Source organism: Chlamydotis macqueenii, chromosome W (assembly GCF_036417535.1).
Source record: "Chlamydotis macqueenii isolate bChlMac1 chromosome W, bChlMac1.mat, whole genome shotgun sequence".
Lineage (NCBI taxonomy): Eukaryota > Metazoa > Chordata > Aves > Otidiformes > Otididae > Chlamydotis > Chlamydotis macqueenii.
In genome coordinates, this window is record NC_141592.1 from 42,352,115 (window position 1) to 42,364,501 (window position 12,387).

General features: G+C 45.4%; 1 protein-coding gene and 1 pseudogene across 1 annotated transcript; both read left to right on the forward strand.

The window, feature by feature from the left end:
* Nucleotides 1-976: 976 nt before the first annotated feature.
* On the forward strand, nucleotides 977-5,757 carry LOC147596702 (uncharacterized; annotated as a pseudogene).
* A 532-nt stretch (nucleotides 5,758-6,289) lies between these two features.
* On the forward strand, nucleotides 6,290-7,960 carry LOC147596703 (uncharacterized). Its single transcript, XM_086769614.1, has one exon. It carries the CDS (start codon nucleotides 6,290-6,292, stop codon nucleotides 7,958-7,960), a length of 1,671 nt encoding a protein of 556 aa, XP_086625740.1.
* Nucleotides 7,961-12,387: the final 4,427 nt, after the last annotated feature.

Sequence of the window (12,387 nt, forward strand, 5' to 3'; positions counted from 1 at the left end):
CGTGCAGCTGCTATCGAGGAGGATGAATCACAACTGCTGTCTCAAAAACAACGGTGAGAAAGTGTCCTTTAACGGAACTTTGCTAATTATAATGTACAAAAAAAATACTTCTATCCTAAGGGCCGAGAGCAGGCGGAGATCCCCGAAGTAAGGAGGAGCAAGGTTTGCCACTTGGCATAAAAGGTCGACCCCTAACAACGAGACCCCCGAAGAGCTCTCCCCACCAAGGATCGACATCGACATCGATCGTGAGGACCGGCGGGACGCTGCCTGGACCTGGGACCATAGGGGCGCCTTGGACCCGCGGTGGTAGCTATTATCTTCTTTTTTTTCCCCTTCCCTATCTTTACTTTTCCTTTTCACTCCCTTTCACCTATTGCACGCCGCTTTACGGGCAAAATAATAAAGTTTGTGCTGTTTGATTGAAACCAACCCCTTTGGCGTGTTCGCCGTAATTTTGCACTTCGAGATCGCATTAAAAGGACCATCACGAGTCCCGAGTGGGCCGTGACATTTTTTTTTAAACTGGCGTAGTCGGCAGGATCCTGAAAGACAGAGAGGTGCAGGTTGTGTGTGGTCTGTAACAGGGGAAGGACGGTTCGGTCCAGCCGCACCTAGCCCTACATCCATTCGGATGAGAGGTGTCTAGAAAGCAAGGGGGCTGATCCGAATTTCCCGCACACCTCACACACCTAATGGACTTGAACTGAGGTTTGGACTCTGTCTGACGGGAGTTAATAATCAGATCTCTTAGTGCAAAAGGGGGATCTGTCCTCATATGTATGAGGCTGACTACTCAGGGAAGTGAAGGGCGACTGCAGAGAGTCTGCATTTGTGGAAACTTAAGTTTGGCCTCCCTGTAGTAGATTTTGGTCCCTTCAACCACTCGGGGAAGAGAAGGGCGACGCAGGGGAACTGCGTGTGTGGAAACTAAGTTTAGCCTCTCCGAAGTGGGTTTGGTCCCTTTGCAATAAGAATGGCAGGAAAAGTTGATGATCGGTACTCCTTGTTAGTCAGAAATCGAGACTCGCTTTATGAGTTCTTGGCACAGCACGGTGCCCGGCCTTCCACACCTGGGCAAGATTGGGCTCGGGATAATTGGACAAATTTGCAGAGCGTAGTAGATCGAATGACTTCCTTGCAGAAGGAGGCGAGGGTAAAATCTGGCAGAGGCAAAGCCATAGTTTGTGCTGTTCTGGGTGCCAGTCTGGCAGCAGCAGTAGAGGACCGCCTTAAGCGGCGAGAGCAGGAGCAACAGATTATTGAGTCGCTCCAGCGTTTGGTGGAGGCCCTTCAGGGGACAGTATCCAACCTCGAAAAACAGCTGGAGGGAGAAAAGGAGCAAAACCTTTTGCTAAAATCTATCTTGAGGGAGGAATATCCAAAGAATTCAGAATTGGACAGTGAGACAGATCTGAAGCTTGAGGAGAGAGGTATTCGACAGATAAGTCCAATATACCCTCAGAAGAAATTGGAGGAAGTGAGGGATCGCTCTGGCGACCACCCTCGGGTAAGACCTTTGGTTAAAACAGAATTCTTTTATTTGAATGATGAGGATAGCAACCCACAGATAACAACTAAGGAGTCGCCGTATACCGCTACTGAGCTTGCCAAACTGAAGCGGGAGTACGGGCGTCTTGCCAAAGAATCTGAGACGGAGTATGTGTGGCGTGTATCTCTAACCGGGGGAGATCAAATCCAGCTGAGTGAAAAGGAGGCTGAGGGATATTGGGGTCCTGGCGTCTTTTTGACCACAGGAGATAATCGTGCCCCATGGTCCTTAACTCAGCGAGCTGCTTATTGGGCTGGGGGGCTAAACCCTTTGGAGAGAGGGGATCCTCTTGCAATCACTGGCACAGTTGATCAGCTGGTGGAAAGCGTCCAAAAAGCTGCTTGTTTGCAAATGATGAAAGAAAGAAAATTAACTCCTAGATGTGAATCTCCAGTGATGTTGCCGGTGGACCCTGAGAGCATGACTCCCTTGATAAGGGGACTCCCAGAGTCACTTAAACCTTTGGGGATTCAACTTCGAAAGACCATTGAGACACTCGGTCCCTTAGAAAGATTGGAGGGCTTTATGAGAGGCCATGGAAATGCAACCAATAGCCCTATGAATGTGTCTCCCTCCGATCTCAGCCCATCTCGACCTTCATCAGGTGATAAAGCAAAGGTGTGGACTTGGGGGGAGGTAGCACAGGAGCTGATAAATTATGGAAGAAAATATGGTCCAGTAAAACTCCCAGAGGACAGACCAAAAGGAATCCGTCAGATAGAAATCAGGGACTCACCCCCCCACATCAGTCAACCTAGCCCTCGTTTTAAAACAGCGGGGGGAGCACAGCCCATGACCTGACAACAGTGGTGGCTTTTGGGAATTAAAAAGGGTGTTCCAAGAGATGTAATGGATGGTTTACCCATTGAAAAGCTGAGCAAGGTGGTATCAAAATGGTGTAACCCGAAACAATACCCACCCAAAGGAAAAGAAATCTCACCCATCACACCCACAGCCCCACCTTTGGAAGACACAGGCAACAGAAACAGTGAGGTTTTTCCCCAGATGCAGGAAAACTAGAACCTCCATTCCCCATCGGTGAGCGAGGGAATGGAGGATGGATTTATATCCGACAGCTCACCAAGACTAGCAGGGGAGATTTGCTAATTACGGCTATTGTGGGTCCAAAACGTGGACTGGTGACCTTTTTGATTGATACCAGTGCCCAAGTCTCCGCTTTGACTAAAGAAGATGCACAAAGGTGTGGTGTCTCTCCCTCGAGAAGACGTTTTTGTGTCCTGAATGCTTTAGGATCAACAGAAGCCATGAGCGTTGCTCAGGTAAAGCTAACGTTGCCGGGAGAGGAAAACACTGTCACTGTTACAATGGTGATCGGGAATATTCCTACTAATTTATTAGGAATGGATGTCCTTAAAGGGAAAGGTTGGAAAGACCCAGAAGGCTTGTGGTGGACTTTTGGGACCCCGCAATTAAATATTAGGTTACTCCAAACTGCACCCTCTCTGCCGTTTAGCAAAGTAACTAATGTCAAACAATATCCCCTTCCCCTGGGAGCAAAAGAAGGTATCAGACCTGTTATGCAGGAACTTCGGGAGCAAGGGGTTGTGATAAATACACATTCTCCTTTTAACTCTCCCGTGTGGCCAGTGCGAAAACCAAATGGAAAGTGGCGACTCACAGTGGATTTTAGGAGACTGAATGCCAACACCGAACCTTTGACTGCCGCAGTGCCCAATTTGGCGGAATTGGTAACAATAATTCAGGAGAAAGCTCACCCAATTATGGCAACTATAGATGTTAAAGACATGTTTTTTATGGTACCTTTGCAACCAGAGGACAGAGACCGTTTTGCCTTTACGTGGGAAGGGCAACAATATACTTTCACCCGGCTGCCCCAGGGGTATAAGCACTCTCCTACATTGGCTCATCATGCTTTAGCCCAAGAATTGGAAAAAATACCAAAACCTGAATCTGTAGATGTTTACCAATATATTGATGACATCCTTGTGGGGGGGGGAAGAAATAAAGGAGGTGGAAACAACCCACCAGAATATAATTTCTCACTTGGAGAATTTGGGTTTGCAAATTCCTCCCGAAAAGGTCCAAAAGCCATCACAAGAAGTAAAGTTTTTGGGAATTTGGTGGAAAGGGGGAATGACGTGTATCCCACCGGACACCCTCACTTCTTTAGATCAGATTAAAATGCCTGAGTCAAAAAAGGATTTACAACATGCTTTAGGACTATTGGTGTTCTGGAGAAAACATATTCCAGACTTCTCCATTATTGCTAGACCTCTTTATGATTTGCTGAGGAAAGGGGTCAAATGGGAATGGACCCCATCTCAGGAAGAAGCTATGCAATTGTTAATTTTTGAAGCAACAGCTCACCAGGCTCTCGGTCCTATCCACCCTACAGACCCTTTTCAGGTGGAATGGGGATTTGCCATATCAGGATTATCAGTACATATATGGCAACGGGGCCCTGAGGGTCCAACTAGGCCTGTGGGATTTTATTCTCGTAGCTTTAAAGATGCCGAGAGGAGATACACTGCTTGGGAGAAAGGGTTGTTTGTGGTTAGCCTGGCTCTCATAGAAGTAGAGAAAATTGCACGCTAACAACCAATTGTACTGAGAGGCCCGTTTAAAGTGATAAAAGCAGTTACCAGTGGGACCCCTCCCCCTGACGGGGTGGCCCAGAAAGCCTCAGTACGAAAATGGTATGCCCAGATTGAACACTACTGTAACATTTTCTCAGTGACTGAAGGAGCTTTAAAACACCTGGCTATACAAGAAACAGAAAGCTCGGATGGCAGCCAAGATAAACCTGCCTCTGTCATCCAAGCGGCTCCTCCTTTCTCTCCCGACCAAGCAGTGAGTGCCTGGTTTACCGATGCTTCCGCAAAAAGAGAAGGGAAAGTATGGAAATATCGAGCAGTAGCACTCCATACCTCCTCTGATGAACAAATTATTACAGAGGGAGTGGGCAGCGCCCAAGTAGGAGAGTTAATTGCAGTGTGGAGTGTTTTCCAGCGTGAAGCTCAAGCCACTTCTCCCGTCCACATCTATACTGATTCCTATGCTGTGTTTAAGGGTTGTACTGAATGGCTGCCTTTTTGGGAGCAAAATGAATGGGAGGTTAACAGAATCCCAGTGTGGCAAAAGGAAAAATGGCAAGATATCTTAAACATTGCTAAACAGGGGAACTTTGCCGTGGGATGGGTAGCTTCTCATCAGGCAGATGGGGGCTCAGCGGGTAAATGGAATAACAGAGCGGATGAGTTAGCAAGGCTAGCCCCTGTACAAAAGGACCAAGTCACGGAAGATTGGGAACGCCTGCTAGAATGGTTGCATGTAAAGCGTAAACACACAGGAGCTAAGGATCTGTATCGTGAAGCCCTTACTCGAGGCTGGCCTGTCACCAGAGCAACATGCGAAACTTGCATATCTGCCTGTGAGCAATGTCGTAGGCGACTGGAAAGACACCCTTTAGAAGATGATCCCCTGCATCTAAGAGAGGGTAAAGGTTTGTGGGATGCGTGGCAGGTAGATTATATTGGACCCTTTAAGAAATCAGGAGGGAAACATTTTGTGTTGGTGGGAGTGGAAATAATATCAGGACTAGTCCAAGCAGAAGCCTTTCACAGGGCTACGGGAGAAAGCACTGTGAAAGCATTGCGACAATGGTTTGGAACTTTTCCAAAACCACAAGAAATACAGTCTGATAACGGTTCCCACTTCACTGCCAGAATAGTACAGGATTGGGCACGAAGTGAAGGGATTAAATGGATTTTTCACACTCCTTATTACCCACAAGCTAATGGTATTGTAGAAAGAACCAATGGTTTGCTGAAACGACTTTTGAAACCACAGGAAGGCAATTGGGATGCTCGCCTGTGGGAAGCTGTCAAAGGTGTAAATGACAGATGGGGGGTAAATGGATGCCCTAAAATCACTGCCTTCTGTCCAAAAGCCCCTACTTTAATCCCTTCTTTAAAAGGACCGAATGACTCTAAAAATCCAGCTCACCTCCCAGGACAACCTGTTTTAGTGGAGCTTCCCACTGCGGGAACAGTACCATTGGTCCTAAAAACCCCTCTAAATGCATATGCATGGGTAGCCTCTGATGCCCTGGGAAAGGAACATCGGATTAATACCCGTTGGATAGTTCCGTCATTTTAACTGTGCCTCAAGGAGGCAAGCTCTGTTATTTTATCTTGCAGAAGAACTCCGAGGGACAACAGTGAGTGGGAAAAGCTGCACATGGATGATAATTTGGAAGCATAAATTCTAAAAATGACCAATTTTTTAATTGGACCTGTGATTGGGCTTACAATATTTTTCTGCATCTTACCACTGACCTGTAATCAAAAGAACACTGAATGGCCATGGTCTCACGCCTACCTTAGGTTTACAGGAAGCGTGGGACCACCTTTTAAACGGTTGGACTTAAACTTGGCCACTGTGGTTAAGCATGAAATGGAAATGTACTCAGAGCATGAGTGGGGCTGGGACAGAGACAGCAGGGCTCCCCTCTTGATGGGAACAATTGGAGAAAAAATTCAAATAGGTTGCCGAATGGTCAATGGATCTATCCATGAAAAAGCAACCCAAATTATTGTAAGAAGAACTAATGAATCTGTACTCACAAAGAGTCTCTGTGTCCTTGAAAAGGAAAAATTGGAATGCTGGAGTAATTTTACACTAACCCAACCTGTCTTTGTAATCTGTCTCTGGAATAACCAGAAAGGTGACGTGGCACTCACATTTAAATTTAAAATGGCCATTATTGAGCCAACTACTACTCCCAGCCCCAACGTGACAACAAACACAGCACCTCTTACCACTGAACCAGTTATTGTACTGAACCCGAAAATTGTCGAGATTGGACCATATGTAATCAGAAATATGGGCCAGCAACAGATGTTATTCAATCCATCATGGTCCCTCAAACAAGTTGAATTGTCAATGCAAAATAATGCTTCAGAAATTCAGCCAGCTTGCTCACCTTTCCTAAAAACCTCTTACGAGGGATGGACAACCTGGCTGCAAAAACGGACCCCTTCCGAGAAACGAATAAAGAGAGACCTAACTGGTGTTTTGGGAACAGGATTGGGAGTTCTAAATAGTATTGATTCAGAGGTATTGATGAACAAATTGGCTACCACAAGTAGTGACCTGACTAAATTGCAACATCCTTTACGATCCTCCCTATTGGCTTTGGGAACTAATCAATGGATGTTATCGAATATATTACCAAAATGGGAGAAGGTGAATGAAAAAGACCATGAATTGGTTATAGATGCACTCAGTGTGGTCCAAAACAACCTCTCCCTGGCTCTCAGTTGTATCCAAGCTCAACTGTGGATGCAATCAGTAGCCGCATCAATTATAAGAGAAGGTGAAGAAGGCACTTTCCCCACTGAAATTCAGAAAATAGTTTGGGACAGTGCCACTGACTTTGAAAGGAAATTCCAGTCCTGGTGGTATCTGGTTAATTTTACCTATAACCCCATCAACAGCGTGGCCACAGCTTTTGTGTTAACCATACACAATGCTTCGGTAGATACAATATACCCAATCATTGCGCTAGGACTGAACCACAACGGAACTGTACTCTATCCTCTAGACCATAGAGTATGGGCCCGGAAAAACGGGGATAAATGGCAAAGTATTGATGTTGATGCATGTATTGTGCGGGAACAACAAGGATTCATTTGTGAAAGCAATACCATCAGAGCCCAAGACATTTGTCTTGACACTGAACAAAACATTTGCCATTTCGAGATTCGTCCTGACGAAAACCCTGAGACAATACTTGTATATATTGGCAAAGGTTGTGCATGCTTACGGACTGTTTGCGATTCCATAGCTGTAAGTGATGTAGTTGTAGATACTAGGAACCACTCAAATTTTTGTGTTTGTAATTTTACTAAAATCACTGGATGTGACTTTTCTTACTTAGCACCGGTGACCTCTCACAAACTCTTGCAATCTAATTACACACTGATTCATGAACTGCTACCTGCACCAATTGGAATGAATCTCACTTTGGTAAAAAAATTATTACAACACCAGGATTTGATCAAGATCCTGGGAAAGATCAGGGAAAACGGACAAAAAACCTTAGTAACAGTTCATCATGATGTGGATGAAATCCACCGTGTTTTGGAAAGGGTAGAAAAAGATTCAGAACATAGATGGTGGGACACAGTTTTTGGGTGGCCACCTACTGCAACAGGCATCTTGAACAAATTGTGTCACCCCATTATTGTTCTCTTAATACTGGTCTTAATAAGTTTTGTTTTAACAGCAATACTGTATGTCAAAATTTGGAAAATAATGAATCAGTTGACACGTTTGACTTCCGTACTTAATGCACACAGTCTGATAAATGTTCCAACCTACATAGATATTCCAAAATCTACTAGTGCAAGGCAGATTGCCTAGAGAAAAACATGATATAGAATTAGAAGATTTTTAGTGTATGTTAGAGAAACAGCTTAACTTTTTGCAAAGTTGTATGGTAATTATGCTGCTGTTACTTTTCTCTTTCTCTTTCTCTCTTCTTTCCTGTCTCCCTTTGAGGGTTATGCTACCACCATGCGGTCCTGACGACAATGTTGAGCCACGGGGTGGTGTAAGGGTCGGTCAGAAAACCAGTATTGTCTCAACCTTGTCATCGAGGACTTCCAGGCGGACTATGGACTTGATCTGGCCTAAAAGTTAGGCTCACAACTTGACATGAGTTGCTGTGAGCAGCCTGCCTGAGATGCAGTTGTTTTTTTTTTCCTCCTGGGAACAAAACGGAGCGGTTATGGACAAGGCCGACTCTGGCCTAACAACAAAATGTACAACATCCTTGAAGCGGCAGACAGAGTGGCGCAGAGGTGCCACGGCTCATCCCTGTTGTCAAAACTGGCAGAGATAACCGTGCAGCTGCTATCGAGGAGGATGAATCACAACTGCTGTCTCAAAAACAACGGTGAGAAAGTGTCCTTTAACGGAACTTTGCTAATTATAATGTACAAAAAAAATACTTCTATCCTAAGGGCCGAGAGCAGGCGGAGATCCCCGAAGTAAGGAGGAGCAAGGTTTGCCACTTGGCATAAAAGGTCGACCCCTAACAACGAGACCCCCGAAGAGCTCTCCCCACCAAGGATCGACATCGACATCGATCGTGAGGACCGGCGGGACGCTGCCTGGACCTGGGACCATAGGGGCGCCTTGGACCCGCGGTGGTAGCTATTATCTTCTTTTTTTTCCCCTTCCCTATCTTTACTTTTCCTTTTCACTCCCTTTCACCTATTGCACGCCGCTTTACGGGCAAAATAATAAAGTTTGTGCTGTTTGATTGAAACCAACCCCTTTGGCGTGTTCGCCGTAATTTTGCACTTCGAGATCGCATTAAAAGGACCATCACGAGTCCCGAGTGGGCCGTGACAGTTACTAACCCGACTACGCCAGAAACACCGCTGAGCAGGAGGGTGATTGTCAGCGGGGTCAAAGCAGAGAAACGGGGCAGGCACAGCACCTTCAGGGCGTCCCCTGTTGTTCGCTTTGTGTGCTCTAGATCCCTTCTCCCCACTCCGAGTCACCTCTATCTACACCCTCAGCAGATTCAGTAGAAGAATACTGACTAGACATTGCTGCATGCGTGGCCAGCGCACACAACAAGGCCTGACTAGACGTTGCTGCATGCGTGGCCAGCGCTTGCAACAAGGCCTGTCAAATATGTACTCTGCAGGCTAACAGCGGTTCTGTTTTGTAAAGTAGTGTAGCGCATAGAATCTTCATCAGTTAAGAGCGTTAATAGTGCCAATGCAGTTGCGTTTGTTCACTTAGCAAGCCAACAGCCCAATTTATTTAGCGTAGCTAATGCCTGGGCACTTGCCACACCAGGTGCAAAGATTGCAGCAGCAATAATTTCACTTGGTTTTCAAAACCCTATATTATCTTGGCAATCAGATTCAAAGCTATGTGTACTTCGTTTAGGTCTTTTATGCTGTCTGGATTTTGATATGTTAGTGCTCACATGATTACACCATGCTGTATCGTTGCAATGTATAGGTCTTAAAGCATTTACAATCATTACCCCTCTAGTAACATTAGCTCCTGAATAGTTAAAAAAATAGACAGAAATCCATCTTTACTGATCCCAAAAGTTCCATCTCTTGTGGTTCAGCACTCAGCACTCGCGGCTGCTGTTGTTTTATACAACGTTGCCGTCCTACCGCTATCTGGCAGATCAACCAAGCGTGTTCTGAAAGGGTTATTTGCAGATGATACAGAGAGACAAATGGTGTCCTGTCCCGTGGCATTAGCCATAGTTACCCACACGTTTGTTCTTTCAGGGACTGATGTCCACGGAGCTGCCACACAGCTTGTTTAACAATCCGACGAACATGAGGCGGCTTGGAGCGCTGATTGTACCCTTCATGCAGGGATCCACTTGTTTACTGCTCCTGTAGAGACACAAGCATATCCTTTCCCCCACATCATAAGAGGGAATGGTCCTTCCCAATTACCTGTTTCCAGATTCTTAACCATCACCGGAGCTTGCCCTCGGATGGCCTCATGTACAGTAGATGATCCAAAATGTTTCAGTATTGGGGAACAATTGTCACTCCAATGATTTAGAAAATTTGAGCACATACGTTGCTTTCGCTACCTACCTTTTGGTTTGCAGATTTCCCTTCCATTCCCCCTTCTTGTTTTAACAGCATATTTTTAAGTGTACCATGGGCACATTCAATGATTGCCCATCCAGTGGGGTTATGTGGGATACCAGTAACATGCTCGATGCCCCAAAGAGCAAGGAAGGTTTGGACTGCGCGAGAAGCATACGCTGTCCCATTATCTGTTTTTATACGCGTGGGAACCCCCATGAAAGCAAACGCTGTTGCGCAAACATCACTGGATGTTGGCAAACATCTCGAGCATGTTCTCCTGTATGAGCAGAGGCAAACAATAAGCTGGAATGGGTATCAATGGTTACATGTACATATTTGTGTCGGCCAAATGATGGGACATGAGTTATATCAGATTGCCATAATTCTTGAGAGCACAAACTGCGCGGATTAACTCCATATAAGGATGGCATAATTGTGTTTTGGTAACTGCTATAGGAACGCAAAATTGCCCGAACTTGTTCCCGTGTCAGCTTAAATTGTCGTTGAAGGGCTGTAGAGTTTTGGTGAAAAAATTCATGGGATAGCTTAACTTGCATGAGTGTGTTTGCAACAAGGGCCGCATTAGTGAGAGAATCTGCTCTTGTGTTACCTTCTGTGACAGGTCTTGGAAGTGAAGTGTGGGCTCTCAGATGTACAATAAGGTAAGGATGATCCCGCACATGTAATACCGACAATAGCTGTTGAAACTGATCATACAACAAAGGATTATTAATTTCCTTGAACATTGCCCAGTCAGCACGTTGTATTACATCGACCACATAGGCAGAATCGGAGACAATATTGAGGGATTCGTCTTTCCACTTATACAAAGTTCGTACCACCACTGCAAGTTCTACAATTTGGGTTGAACCTTCTACCAATTGTACGTCATGATGCCACTTACCATTTTTCTTCCACACAATCATGGCCTGGTGCATTTTTCCTGATCCATCTGTAAATATTGTTAAGGCATTTTCTATGGGAGTGTAACTGAGATGAGTTGCTGGATACAACATTAATTTTCCTAAAAATTTCAGCATTGGTTGCTTAGGCCAATGAATGGAGACCTGTGGCAAAACTGTTTGTAATGCTGTTTGTGCTTCTGGAGTTAGTCTCCTTTAAGTATTTGGAATAGTGGAGAAAGCAATTATGTAGAGAGGCCTAATACCAGGTGTACCCAGTTGATAGCTCCCAGTAATTTCTGCACATCATTTAAGGAAAACACTGTTTGAGGGATTTTTAACTTTTGCGGCCTAATTGCTCTTTCCATAATTTGCCAGCCAAGATACTGCTAGGGACATACCTTTTGAATTTTTTCTTGAGCAATAACCAGTTTATATCAGGATAATGCACTGGTGATATCATTAAGAACTCTGTCCACCAGAGAATCATCAGGTGCTGCAATTAAGATATCATTCATATAATGATAACTGAGGCTATTCCTATGCAAGCGCCTTACCGGTGCTATGGCCTGTGTGACGTACCATTGGCAGATGATTGGACTATTTTTCATACCTTGTGAAAGTACCGTCCAATGATATCGCTGATTGGATTCTCCCATATTGATTGAACGCACAGAAAATGCGAATCGTGGAGCATCACTCGATGTCCAAATGACCGATACTCCGTCTGTTTTTGGCCCAGCTTCCTGCACCTGCTCGTTAACGAGACTTGGAAAGCCAGACAGTGTCCTTGATCTCATTAACAACAACCCTAATCATCAGAGCGTTTTAATCAATATTCTTCACATACAAAATCCAAAGCTTCTGGGAGGAAAATTAACTCCATCCCTGCTGAAACCAAGACAGTATTCACCCCTTATTCTGTTAATTTCTCTGTTCACACTGCCTGTCTGTTTCCACTTAAACATCTTATAACTTAACGCTGCGCCTTGCACGCAGCAATATCAACCTGGATGTATCACTTGTTCTAATGGGGTTGACCTGCGACACTGCACACACCCGAACACTAAGCAATAGCACAAATATAGATACTAAGTCCTTCCCACCCGCATCGATGATTGTGGACCCATTGACGGGGGAAGGGGAACCCTCTCCGGCTGGACTGAGGGCACACTTATGTCCTCAAGCGGGCCCTCGTAGGCTGGTGGCGCAGAGGGCGGAGGCCTCCCCAAGGCAGGCGTCACTGGAAAATTGGGCTCCCCCGCGAAGAACAAATCAGCCGCGGCATCCGGCTTATAAGCTG

What these genes read in the sequence shown, in the direction of transcription:
- LOC147596703 (XM_086769614.1), top strand. Translation starts at nt 6,290, where the DNA reads ATGGCCATTATTGAGCCAACTACTACTCCCAGCCCCAACGTGACAACA.